The sequence below is a fragment of the Aquarana catesbeiana genome, linkage group LG06 (genome assembly GCF_042186555.1).
Source record: "Aquarana catesbeiana isolate 2022-GZ linkage group LG06, ASM4218655v1, whole genome shotgun sequence".
In the NCBI taxonomy this organism is placed as follows: Eukaryota; Metazoa; Chordata; class Amphibia; order Anura; family Ranidae; genus Aquarana; species Aquarana catesbeiana.
In genome coordinates, this window is record NC_133329.1 from 303,125,153 (window position 1) to 303,138,201 (window position 13,049).

Below are 13,049 nucleotides of genomic sequence, written 5' to 3' on the forward strand. Positions count from 1 at the left end.
ATTACTGTCTGTGGATTCTGTGTTAATGAGCCATTCGCACGCCTAATCTTAGGGATTACCGTTTGGCGAAATCGAGGTGTTCGTTTACGGGTTAACATGGTACCTGGTTTATCCTTTAGCATGTAAAAGGAGGCTTTTCCACCCTAGTCGTCAAGCAAAGTTTCAGCTGGACAGAGTCTATTTTGTCTCTAAGGTTTTGTCCTGAAATTATGTTAGTGCAAATAAAAAAAGTATCACGGACAGTACTCAATTTTCTCTGTTTCTAAGGTCTAAGTTTGGTTTTTGTTTGTGTAGGGTCAGTAGGTCAGACGACTCCTAATTCTTTTTTTTTTCTTTTTTTTTTCTTCTTTTTTTTTTCTTTTTTCTTTATCGTGAATTGGAGCGTCTGAGTTTTTCTTGAGATGAGAATCAGATAACCCCTGATCGTGGCTTTGTGAGCCTCCCAGTTGATCACTGGCAAGGTGTCCTCAGGGTTATTTGAGGCAAAATATTCCTTAAGATGTTGTTCTATGTCAAAACAGACTGATGGATTACTCAAAAGTGATTCATTCAGTCTCCATGGAGCCGAACCCCTGTTCACTGTTAAAAAAAAAAAAATGGTCGATTCTAGAATTGATGTCCTTTTTTTCCCACAAATAGAGCTTTCTTTTGGTGGTATTTGATCACCTCTGCGTTTTTATTTATTTATTTATTTTTTTTTGCGCTATAAACAAAAAATAGCGACAATCTTGAGAAAAAAAAAAAAAAGGCAAATTTTTAACATTTAAAAATTTTTTTTTTGCTATAATAAATATCCCTAAAAAATATATAAAAAAAAAGAAAAATTTTCCTCAGTTTAGGCCGATATGTATTCTTCTACATATTTTTGGTAAAAAAAAAAAACCCGCAATAAGCGTATATTGATTGGTTTGCGCAAAAGTTATAGCGTCTACAAAATAGGGGATAGATTTATGGCATTTTTAATATAAATTATTTTTTTATACTAGTAATGGCGGCGATGTGCGTTACTGTATACGTACTGTATAAATGACACCGGCAGGGAAGGGGTTAAACACTAGGGGGGCGATCAAGGGGTTAAGTGTGTCCTAGGGAGTGATTCTAACTGTGGGGCGGGGGATGGGCTACCACTGACATGACAGCAGTCACTCCTCCCAATGACTGGGAGTAGTAGATCCCTGTCATGTCACTAGGCAGAACAGGGAAATGCCTTATTTACATAGGCATCTCCCCGTTCTGCCTCTCTGTCTCACGATCGCGGGCCACTGCAGAAAATCGAGTCCGCAGGACACGTGCGGCGGGCGCGCGTGTTATCAGCGGCGAGTGCCTGCAAGGCGGCAAATTCAAAGGGACATACAGGTTTGCCCATTTTACCTGTACGAGCCAGTCTGCTGACATATGTGTGTGCGGCGGTTGGCAAGTGGATAAATAAGCAGCTTCAAGTACTGTAGCTGCTGACTTTTAATAAGGACACTTACCTGTCCAGGGAGCCTGCGATGTCGCCCCCCCCGCCCCCCCCGAGGCCGATTCGTCCACCGGCTTGGGTGCAGGTCCTGCCATTACAACTAAGGGAAATTGGTAGTGGAGCATTCAGGCTTTACAGCCAGTTTCCAACTGCGCATGTGGGAGTAGCATGGCGCTTTCTGAATGGCCACCTCATTTTCTGAGACACACACACAGGTCACAGAATGCAGCAGGGGAGAAAGAGGAGGGCTCGCCACAGAAGAGGAAATTACGTACTTCGCCGCGGCCGGGCTGGGACGGAAGTACACCTTTGTACTTTTTAATAGGTAGGAATAAAAAATTATATATATATATATATATATATATATATATATATATATATATATATATATATATATATATATATATATATATATTCAGGTCCATAAATATTGGGACATTGACACAATTCTAATCTTTTTGGCTCTATACACCACGATGGATTTGAAATGAAACGAACAAGATGTGCTTTAACTGCAGACTTTCAGCTTTAATTTGAGGGTATTTACAACCAAATAAGGTGAACGGTGTAGGAATTACAACAGTTTGTATATGTGCCTCCCACTTTTTGAGGGACCAAAAGTAATAGGACAATTGGCTGCTCAGCTGTTCCATGGCCAAGTGTGTGTTATTCCCTTGTTATCCCATTTACAAGGAGCAGATAAAAGGTCCAGAGTTAATTTCAAGTGTGCTATTTGCATTTGGAATCTGTTGCTGTCAAAACTCAATATGAGATCCAAAGAGCTGTCACGATCAGTGAAGCAAGCCACCACAAGCCAAATCCATTGTGGCCTAAAAGATTAGAATTGTGTCGATGTCCCAATATTTATGGACCTGACTGTATATATATTATATTATATTATGACAGGAAGCTCAATGAACTACTTAGCGCACTCAACAGCGCCTCGGTAGTTCATTGATTAACAGGGATTTATGAATCAATGATGCGGCCATGTGGGCAGAGCCCCGCATTGCTTCACTCTTTGAATTGTGACAGCGAGTGCGAAGAGATAAAGTGGTTAAACCTGAGAAATTGTACAATTAAAAAAAAAAAAAAATTAAGGTAAATTTGAAATTGATGGAAGCAACGCATTTCAAAAAAGTTGGGCCTGGGCAGCAAAAAGTTGTCTCAGCTATTATGAGCTGTGTTGCTGCAATCAATTTCAAACTTATCCCCCCCCCCCTTCTTTTTTTTTTTTTTTTTTTTTGGTGCATATTCTCAGTTAAACATTTGATATGTTTCTATTGTGAATAAAATATAAGTCTATGGGATTAGCAAATCATTCCATTCTGTTTTTATGTAGATTTTACACAGTGGGGTAAAACCGTCCCACTAGCGGCCGAATACCACTGCTAAAATGACGGTAAAGTGGCACCGCCGGCGCCCGCACCGCCTCAGTGTGAAAGGGGCCTTAGTAAGAGTAGCCGCAGTACTACAGTGCCTCTATTTATAGACAATTTTCTCTAACTGTTGACTCATGGCAGCCTAAACACATAGGGGTTGATTTACTAAAACTGGAGAGTGCAAAATCTGGTGCAGCTGTGCATGGTAGCCAATCAGCCTTGGACTTCAGCTTATTCAATTAAGCTTTGACAAATAAAAAACAAAAAAAAAACTGGAAGCCCACGAATAGAGCTTTCTTTTGGTGGTATTTGATCACCTCTGCATTTTTTTTTTTTTTGCACTATAAACAGTAAAAAAAAAAGACCCACAATTTTGAAAGAAAAAAACAATATTTTTTTACTTTCTGCTATAAAACATACCCTATAAAAAATCTATTTTTTTTCATCAATTTTTTAGGCCAATATTTATTCTGCTACATATTTTTGGTGAAAAAAAATCCCAATAAGCGCATATTGATTGGTTTGCGCAAAAGTTATAGCAGCTACATGGGATATTTGTTTTTACTAATAATGGCGACGATCAGTGGAACTGCGATGTTGCAGCAGACAGATCAGACACCTAACTGACACTTTTGAAACATTTTGGGGACCAGTGACACTAATACAGTGATCAGGCTAAAGAAATATGCACTGTCACTGTACTAATGACACTGGCTGGGAAGGGGTTAACAACAGGGGTGATCAAAGGGTTATAAAAAAACAAGAAAAAATACTGCGCTACCACTAAATCGATAAACCCCCCAAAAAGCAGCAGTTAAACAGTGAGATGTGCACCAAAATGACAAAAGAAAAAGAAATAACCGCGCAGTTATTTCTTTTTCTTTTGTGATCAAAGGGTTAACTGTGTGCCTAGCCTGTGCTTTCTCACTGTGTGGGAGGTGCTTTGACTAGGGTAAGGCATTGATCTTTGCAGGAACACACAGGATCAATACCTTCCCTTCTGACAAAACGGCAATTTGCCTTGTTTACGTAGATTGCCGTTCTGCCTGTGTACTGTCTAATCATCGGGTGCTGGCGGACATTAAGTCCACGGTACCCACCGCTGGGCTCCCGCTGTTTGTGATGGGAGCGGGTTTCCGGTGGCACACGTCCCAGACCCAGAAGTGTCAGATCAGGAACTAGGCAGTCCACAAGTGGTTAATGGGTGTGTTCAGCAAAGAAACAAGAAATTCGAATAATTTGTGTTGTCCAAATAAGCACATTCTGTTTGTCTGTTGTTCTGACTTAGATGAGGATCTGGTCACATCACATTTTATGGCAAATTCTAACAGAAAAACAGTTCTTTCCAAGGGGTTCACATACTTTTTCGTGTGCGTACACAGTCATAGTGTGATGTTGAACAGGACTATTTTCCTGCGATACTTTGGCAAGTGTTCCATTTCAATCCTATTTGAATGATGCAGTGAGAAAGCAATCGTAAGCGCTGTTCTTTATAAACGCTGAGTCTTGCCAAGTCCATACAAGCATCAATAGATGCTTCTTAGATAGACATTTTCAGGGTACAGAGCAATACCCACGATGTTTTTGTAAAGACGATTCATCACGGAATATTTGTAATCACAAAATGAATTCTAATTGTAGGATACGCTCTTCAGAATCCTCAGTGTTATCCATTTCAAACATGTTATTACTCTATTTACTGCATTCTTGTGATAAGCAACAGTTTTGCCATCTGCATCGTGTAAAGCACAGGTGCTAGACAGCGCGAGCTCATTTAGCTGTTATAGGCAGTAAGTGCTGTTTGTTGTCCGCTTGCTAGCATTCAGATGATCTCAGCACGGAGATTATCGCACTGTAAATGAAGAAATTACACATTTGTGTTAGTTGCTTTTGAAGCTCTAAATTTTGTTTAATTATTTTTTTATCATCAAATAGTTCATTTTTTCCAAAATATCATGATTCAATAGATAGCATTTTTGTTTTTCATTAGATTTTTTTTCAACGGTGGAAAATCTAAATAGTTGTAGAACTGTACATAATGCCTGGAAAATTTTGTTTGAGTAAATTAACAAGGTATACATGTTTTGCTAAATTCAGATGAAAATCTGTTATTTCTGCCTTTTTATGATCACATTAAAAAGACTCTAGCTGTAAATAATTAACCATTTAAACAGTTCTTTTATTCCTTGCAAAATTGTCTTTTTGGAGCTGCCAAATTAACATCTATGTAGACCATATACAAAAAGCTTACTTCTTGAATTCACAATGCTCTTGCTGCCTTGGAAATCTCCTGAGCTGAGCTTGATGGTGAATATGGGGAGATTGTAAACAAAGCACATGATCATCATATGACCATCAGACCAGGTACCCTCATCTAATCAATTTGGTACTCTTGATGAAAAATAGGGTGGAACTAACTTATTTACATACAAGATGAGAACACAGACCATTTGTCTGAAACTTTTTACCTGCCTCATAAATCAGGATTGGTGATGTAGGTTCACTGTATGATTTCAAAAGTTGCATGCTATGTTTCATTTAAAGCATATTTATAGCCATTGTTTTGATGCAATGAGGAAGGGTTAGACTAAGGCAGGCCATACATGGTGCAAATTATTTTCCTGCACCCACGGGTTGCAGGAAAGAAGTTTGCATGATTCCCCAATCAACCCAGACCAGTTCTACCCAAGTTGATTAGTACATTCAGCCTGCCCATTAACGGTTTAAATCTATGCCACTTCTTGCTGAACCAGACGAGATTCAAACTGTGTATGGCCGGCCTTAGTTGTAATTGCTGTATGCTTCCCTACTGCTGTTCGTACATGGTGTATGTCATGGTGACCTTTGTCCCTAGGACAAAGTGATAAGAAGCCTGAAATTTTACAACTGTCTCACTGCAACAGGTGGTGAAGGGAGACAACTGTCTAAACCTGCATTCACATCTGGGCAGAGTATATTCCTGGTGATTTTTTTTTTTTTTAAGTGTTTTTTTTTTCAGGCATAGTATAGGTCATTTTTTGCTTGTATATGTCTATCAAACTTCAGGTGTTAGTTTCCTGGGCAGGGTAAACTGAAGAAAGCAGTTCTGGAGGAGGAAAGGGATTTTTGAAGGGTAAAAATGTATGAAAACACATTTACAGTCATTCCCATTGAAATCAGTAGGATCAAAAATTCAGTTTCAGAAAAGCTCATGTACTTTTCACAAGTGTGAACAGGGACAGTTAGAGAGAATGGGATTCTACATAGTAAGGCTTAATCACTCGTAAGGAAAGTGTGAATGAGGGGCTTTCAGGAAATCTATCCAGAGGAATGGGAAATCTCTGTTAAGGGCAAATTTGATGGGCCACTTTGTTTTTTTTTTTTTTTCCACTAACACTTTCTTTAAGTGAAAAAATAAGTTATTCATTTTTTTTTCCTAAAGTTTTTCTGTGGTCAAGTGACTGCAAAACTCTGTCTGTATTTCACTATTTTCTGTATTTCACTTTTCTAAGGCTTGTGGGCATGAACACTGTCCTGGCTAACAATGTTTTAGAGCTCTAGACACTGGCAGGTGACATCACTACTCTACAGTTAAGCATGAACTCGGCCGTGTTGTTGGCCCTCCACAGATGCACAGGGGATGAAGACAGAGCTTTGCCGTCGCATGCTATGACAGCATAGAAAAACTTTAAAAAAAAAGTTATTTTATATTGTGATTTTTATTCATTTATTTTTTGGTGATTATATTTACAAGGTCGGTGGTGTAGCCTATTGTTCTACATTTAAAAAGGCAAAGAACAAAGTGCATAAACTTCTACCAATCATTGAGCAATAATTTTTCCTTTTTTGTCTTTGTCGTGACAATAGTATACTAAGATCTCCTCTAAACATATAAGGTTTGGTTAAGTTCCTTAATACCACTGTAGACATTACCATCACTGAGGGATCTGAAGATGGCTACCAATATGAAGAGGTGAGTGGTGTCTTGCTTTTTTTTTTTTCTGTGCATTCTTTATTTTATTGTTTCACATAGATTTCATACATCAACAAATACTGTATGTAAAAGCTTAACGTTCATTTGAACCTTTACCATGTAAAACACCTTTATATATATTATATATATATATATATATATATACACACAGTTAGGTACATATATTTGGACACAGGCACAATTTCTATACTTTTTTCTCTGTATGCCACCAGAATAAAATTAAAATGGAACAATCCAAACGAATTTGAAGTGCAGACGTTCAGCTTTAAAGGAACATAAATATCAAGTACAAATTTTAGCAACTGCAACCATTTTTTTACACTCCCCCATTTTTAGTTGCTCAGATGTAATTGGACAAGTGAATATAATCATAAATTAAAATGTTAATTTTTAATATTTTGTTGAGAATCCTTTACTAGCAATGACTGCCTGAAGTCTGAAACTCATGGACATTACCAAAGATTGTATTTCCTCCTTTCTGATGCTTAGCCAGGCTCTAACTGCAACTATCGTCAGTTGTTCTTTGTTTGCGGGTCTTTCTGCCTTTAGTTTTGCCTTCAGCAAGCAAAATGTATGCTCAATCAGGTGATTGACTCGGCCATTGCAGAATATTACACTTCTTTTCTTTCCAAAGCTCCTGGGTTGCTTTTGCAAGGTGTTCTTGGATCATTGTCCATCTGCACTGTGAAGCTGCATTTGGCTGAATCTGGGCTGACAGAATATCTCTAAACACTGCAGAATTCATCCAGCTGCTTATGTCACATCATCAATAAACACCAATGACCCAGTGCCACTGGAAGCCATGCATGCCTATACCATCACACTGCCTCCACCATGTTTTACAGATGATGTTGTGTGCTTTGGCTCATGAGCTGTTCCAAGCCTTCACACTTTTTTTTTTTTTTTCCTGTCATTCTGATACAGATTAATCTTAATTTCATTTGTCCAAAGAATGCTTTTTCAGAACTGGTCTGGCTTTTTTAGATGTTTTTTGGCAAAGCCTAATCTGTCTTTTCTATTCAGGCTTATGAATGGTTTGCACCTTGTGGTGAATCCTCTGTATTTGCTCTCGTGAAGTCTTCTCTTGATTGTAGACTTTGATAATGATACACCCACCTCCTGGAGAGTGTCCTTCACGTGTCATGTTGTAAACGTGTTATTCTTTTTTTTTTATTTTACCATAGAGAGGATCCTGCTATCATCCACCAATGTTTTCTCCCATGGACGTCCAGGCATTTTTTGTTGCAGAGCTCACCAGTGCATGTTTCTTTCCTCAGAATGTACCAAACTGTTGATTTGGCCAGTCCTAATGTTGGTACTATGGTGGTACTGCAAGTGGATTTCTATGAGCAACAATTACTCCAAATTCATTCGGACATACAAGAAACTTTGGATTCTCTAGCCCCATATAGACAAAATCCAACCTGTATACAAAATGAATGAATGACTTGTATAGTGGTACCTATGCGAACTGAATCGCCTCAGGGCGCTTTTTGCCGCCGGTGTCCATCTGCGGTATAGTGCGGTCCTTTGCCCCATGGGGTCTCGACATGCTTACAAACACATACAACATACACATATTTGGCCATTTTTTTTGACAGGATCTAATTAACCTACCAGCATGTCTTTGGACAAAAAGAGAAAGAGATCTGTTCGTCAATAGAAAAAATGAATCGAGTTATAATGAAGAGTAAGAAAATTGGAGAGGGACAGGTTTGGTTATGCTACCAATAAGGCATGTAAATGGAATACAACACAGGGTGATAATGGATATGGGACTCAGCGTAGACCTATAATTATAACACCAATAATGACAGTAGCCAATCCAAACCCCAGCGTGGTGGAGGATGGGGACTACCACCGCGAGAGGGGTGAGGAAGAGGGGAGGGGTCAGAACGGACAACATAGTGAGAGTAACTTGCAAAAATGGAAAATTTAAAGTTTTGGATGACTTAGAAAACAATTATACATCCCAGTCAGAAGATGGGGCAGATGTTAATAAGCCACAGACTACCAAATTGGGTTAAAAAAAAAACAAAGAAAGGGGAGGACTCGTAGGCACAGAGGGAGGTGGTGCAGTGGGCCTTCCCCGTTTGACAGCTCTAGTAGGTGTGTACAATCCACCAAGCCTTTGTTTCACACCCCCAGACGCTCACGCGGCCCCTAGCAACCCCAATAATGAAGACATTTGGGATGGACAGGTATGTGATTCCAGAGGGGGACAGGATAAATAAAATTTAAAAGTAATAAATCTGTCTACTCGTAAATTGATAGAAGTACAAGAGTTAATCCTGATGAAAAGTTTGACCTTCTGTCCCACTATGAAAGGTCATTTGTTTGACCTGGTTAAAGATCCATTTATTTGCAAGAAAACTTATTTTCCAAGTGTTACATATAAGGAAAATGTCGGGTACCCCTTTAGGAACCTTAGGAGACTGGTCGAGCCTCACGAGGTGGTAATATTGTACATTGAGAGATTTGATAGATCTATGGGAGGAGGGACATGTAGATCAGGAGGAGGACAGCGAGGAGGAATTTACAGAACTTATGTTGAATCTGGCTTTGGAGGTCTGTGGGGAGAGAATTGATGATCAGTAACAGAAGGGGGCAGTTACAAGATTGAAAGATACAGGTCTGTTCAAGAGGTTAGTGGCGTGTTTTGTGAGGGCAGTGACCGGTGATATCAGGAAGCTAAAATGGGAACAATTTTCTGAAGACAATTTGACACGGGAAGAGAGAACTAAAATATTATAACTACGCCAGAATATGGACTTGATTTATTACAATGTCAAGGGAGGGAATATAGTTCTTATGGATAGATGTAAGTTTTTTAGAATGTGTTAACACATCTTGAATAATAGAAAGTGGTATACTCCTATCCCCAATATAAATATTACATAAGACCGGAAGAAACTTTTTGAGCTTATTGATACGACCCATCAAAATAACTTGCTTGACAATAAGACAGTTTCTTAAAGTTGATCACCCTAAAATACCAGTGTTTTATACACTTCCTAAAATTCACGAATCCGTGTGTGACCCTCCCCCTGGTCGTCTGATCATTTCGGGAGTGGGGTCACTCACGGAAAAGGTGAGTATATTGATAGGAGTTTTAAAAAAGAGGTGTCTGTGCGACTTTATATGAGGAGATGACGTTGTCATCAGCCTCCATCCCTATTATTTTGTACACAAGAGAAAAGAGAACAGGGGGGCGGGACTTTAAATGAAGTATGCGGAGGGTCAAGTGTTGTGTGGCATTATATAAATAATAATAATTAATAAATATATTAATATATATTATAGATTAGGACATTTGTCTCATTCATTTATGATAAAAAATTGATATACTACACATGTAATTGACATATCTAAACTACATGTCAAGGAGTAGGACATTTGTCTCATAATGCATATTCGATAGAAAATTGATATACTTCACATGTAATTAAATACCTGCATGGAGTAAGATAATAAAAAACCTTTATTTCATACAGCAATCCATAATGCATGAACAATCCAAAAATGAATGGCACATGATACATATGGAAAAGCCCAAAATTGGATAGCACATGGTTAGAATATAGTCAGATGCATAATGCATTAACAGAATCCACAATGACGTGGTAGGATGAATTATGCGATTTGAACACGGCATCTGTTGGATCAACGTGTTTCGTGACTTGTACCTCATCAGAAGCAAGCGTGTACGCGTGCAAGGTATCTCTGTAATATTGAGGGAGGCAGGACTTTAAATTAAGTATGCGGAGGGTCAAGTGTTGTGTGGCATTATAATCTATTGATATATATATTCTCAATTATAATGCCATACAACACTTGACCCTCTGTGTACTTCATTTAAAGTCCTGCCTCCCTGTTCTCTTTTCTCTTATATTGATAGGATCTTGCAACCATTTGTGGCTAATCAATTTTCATATGTAAAGGATACCTCACATTTTGTTAACGTTATTGCATGATGTGACATTGCCCCCCAATACTTTGTTGGTCACTCTGGATATAAAGGCATTGTACTCCTCTATACCTCATACACGGGGTCTGCAGACTAATAATACAATTTTGAGCAGTAGACCACTTAATAAGAGACCCCACAACAGATTCATTATAGAACTTTTAGAATTCCTCCTTAAAAACAACAAATTTAAATTTAACTACCGATTCTTTTGCCAGTCCTATTGGCTCTAAGTGTGCCCTGGCTTATGCCAACATATAACTGGGAAACTTGGTTGTTCAATGAGGAGGGTATCATCAGTGTGGCTGTCCAGGATTATGTCCTGGTACAGGTACATCAAGGTCCTCTTGTTGTGGGTAGGATCTGAGGAGGAGCTGCAGGATTTTGTTGGAGCTTCGGATTATAACCTCAAGTTCACATTTGGTTGCGGTAAGGATAGCATAACATTTTTAGATCTGACGGTAATGTTGACTGATGATGGTATCGGGAACCATGAATCAGACCCAGACAGAAAAGATAAAGTTAAATCACACTTGTTTAATAATAAGGTAAACAGAGTAAGCGTAGACAAAACAAGCTAGAGTTCAGCAACCGGATCGGGTAGTCAGCCAAGCAAATGTCAGAGAGCCAGAGATAAACGTAGTAGTACAGCAAGCAGGATCAGTAACCAGAAGGAACGTCAGCCGAGCAAGTCTTCAACAGGAATGCAGGATAAAGTCTCTGTTGTTGACAAAGGTGAAGGCAGAGATCAAGTGAGCTGGATGACTTTAAGCAGGCAGGACTGACGAGCAGAATCAACAGCTGAGTAACTGTGGAGAGAGATGGGAGCTGGCAATTAGCTGACAGCTGAGTGGCCAGCTCAGAGAAGAAAGGGCTGAGCCCAGCCCTGACAGATGGTCACATTAAAGCTAAATGGTACAGGAAGGAAACTGCAACAAATAGTTTGCTTCATACGAAAAGTTACCATCCAAAAACACTGATAAAAAAACATAACGGTCGGTCCATATTTGAGGCCACGTCGTAACAGTACAGATAGTGCTGTCTTCAAACAGGAGGCTAAAGTCCTGAAAAATCATTTTCGAGACAGAGGTTACAACAAAAAATGTCTTGCAAAGGCATACGAGCCAGGAACAGTGAGTGGGAAACCCTCATTTTTAAACAGGAGATGGGAAGTACAGGAATGGGCCCTACGAGATTGAGTGTACAGTACTCACAGAGGGTGAACAAGGTGAGGGATATTTGTTCCTCACATTGGCACCTCCAGAAAGAGGTATACCTCTGTGTAAATTTGTTTCGCAGAGACCACAATTGGTCTATAGGTGGGGCCCTTTCTCTAAATGATCTTTTGGTAAACTGATGTTTCTTGGAAACCACTAAATCATTCAATTAAGACAGGCATGACCAGATGTGATAATTGCGAATTTTGTGGATACATGACAGAAGGGGATTCCCTACTTCTGCCAACTGGTAGACATTTAAAATGCAGACAGAAGGCTAACTGTAATACGTCAGGGGTCATATATGTTATTGTGTGCTCCTGTAAGTCGTTCTATGTCGGCAAAACCATCAGGCCGGTATGGAAGAGACTTCAGGAGCACATTTATGGAGTAGATACTTATCATTTAAAAGCCCCTCCAACGAGAAACCAGATGGATCTGGGAATTGGAGGCCACTAAGGTGCCTGGCATGAACAAAAGTTTGAGCTTTGTCCCCGTTTTGAAATGCAAATAATAAGTCTGTATTATAGACTTGCAAGTGTGAGGGACATCCACCTTCTCAGAATCATCACAAGTGTTGGACTTTTTTTCATTACTTGGACTTTTTTTTTTTTTTGGTGGTTTTCACTTTTGTGTTTTTAATATCTCTGTTTTAGTTGTGAAGATCAACATTTTACAGGATTTATTTATACTGCTGAATAAGTGTACCATTATTTACATATTTATTTTCTTATGAGTGTGGGTTCACTTATTGAATGGTAGCAGCTGTTATTTTTTGTTCACATCGATGAATTTTTTCATAGCAGCACACACGTCCTTTATTATAATGCGTTACCATGTGTCTCCTTAGTGCCTCTATTGGCCGTTTATGTCAATGTGTTCAGTGCCTCCAGACCTAGTGGGGGATGGGATATTGAGTGTCTGAACACATTGACAAACAGATGCAATATATCCATTTTGATTGTGCTATGGATATTGCATGGAACAATAATTACATGGATTTGGATGTGTCTGGGAGGTGCGGGTGTGTGCACAAATGCGGAAGTAT

General features: G+C 39.0%; 1 protein-coding gene across 1 annotated transcript in view; it reads left to right on the forward strand.

Moving 5' to 3' along the window:
- Nucleotides 1-13,049, forward strand: part of SPAG16 (sperm associated antigen 16) — a 1,492,162-nt gene that overhangs the window by 13,913 nt on the left and 1,465,200 nt on the right. The window contains exon 2 of the mRNA XM_073633573.1: nt 6,750-6,796. Within this exon, the coding sequence (XP_073489674.1) occupies nt 6,750-6,796 (47 nt within the window). The remainder of the gene's footprint in view (nt 1-6,749; nt 6,797-13,049) is intronic.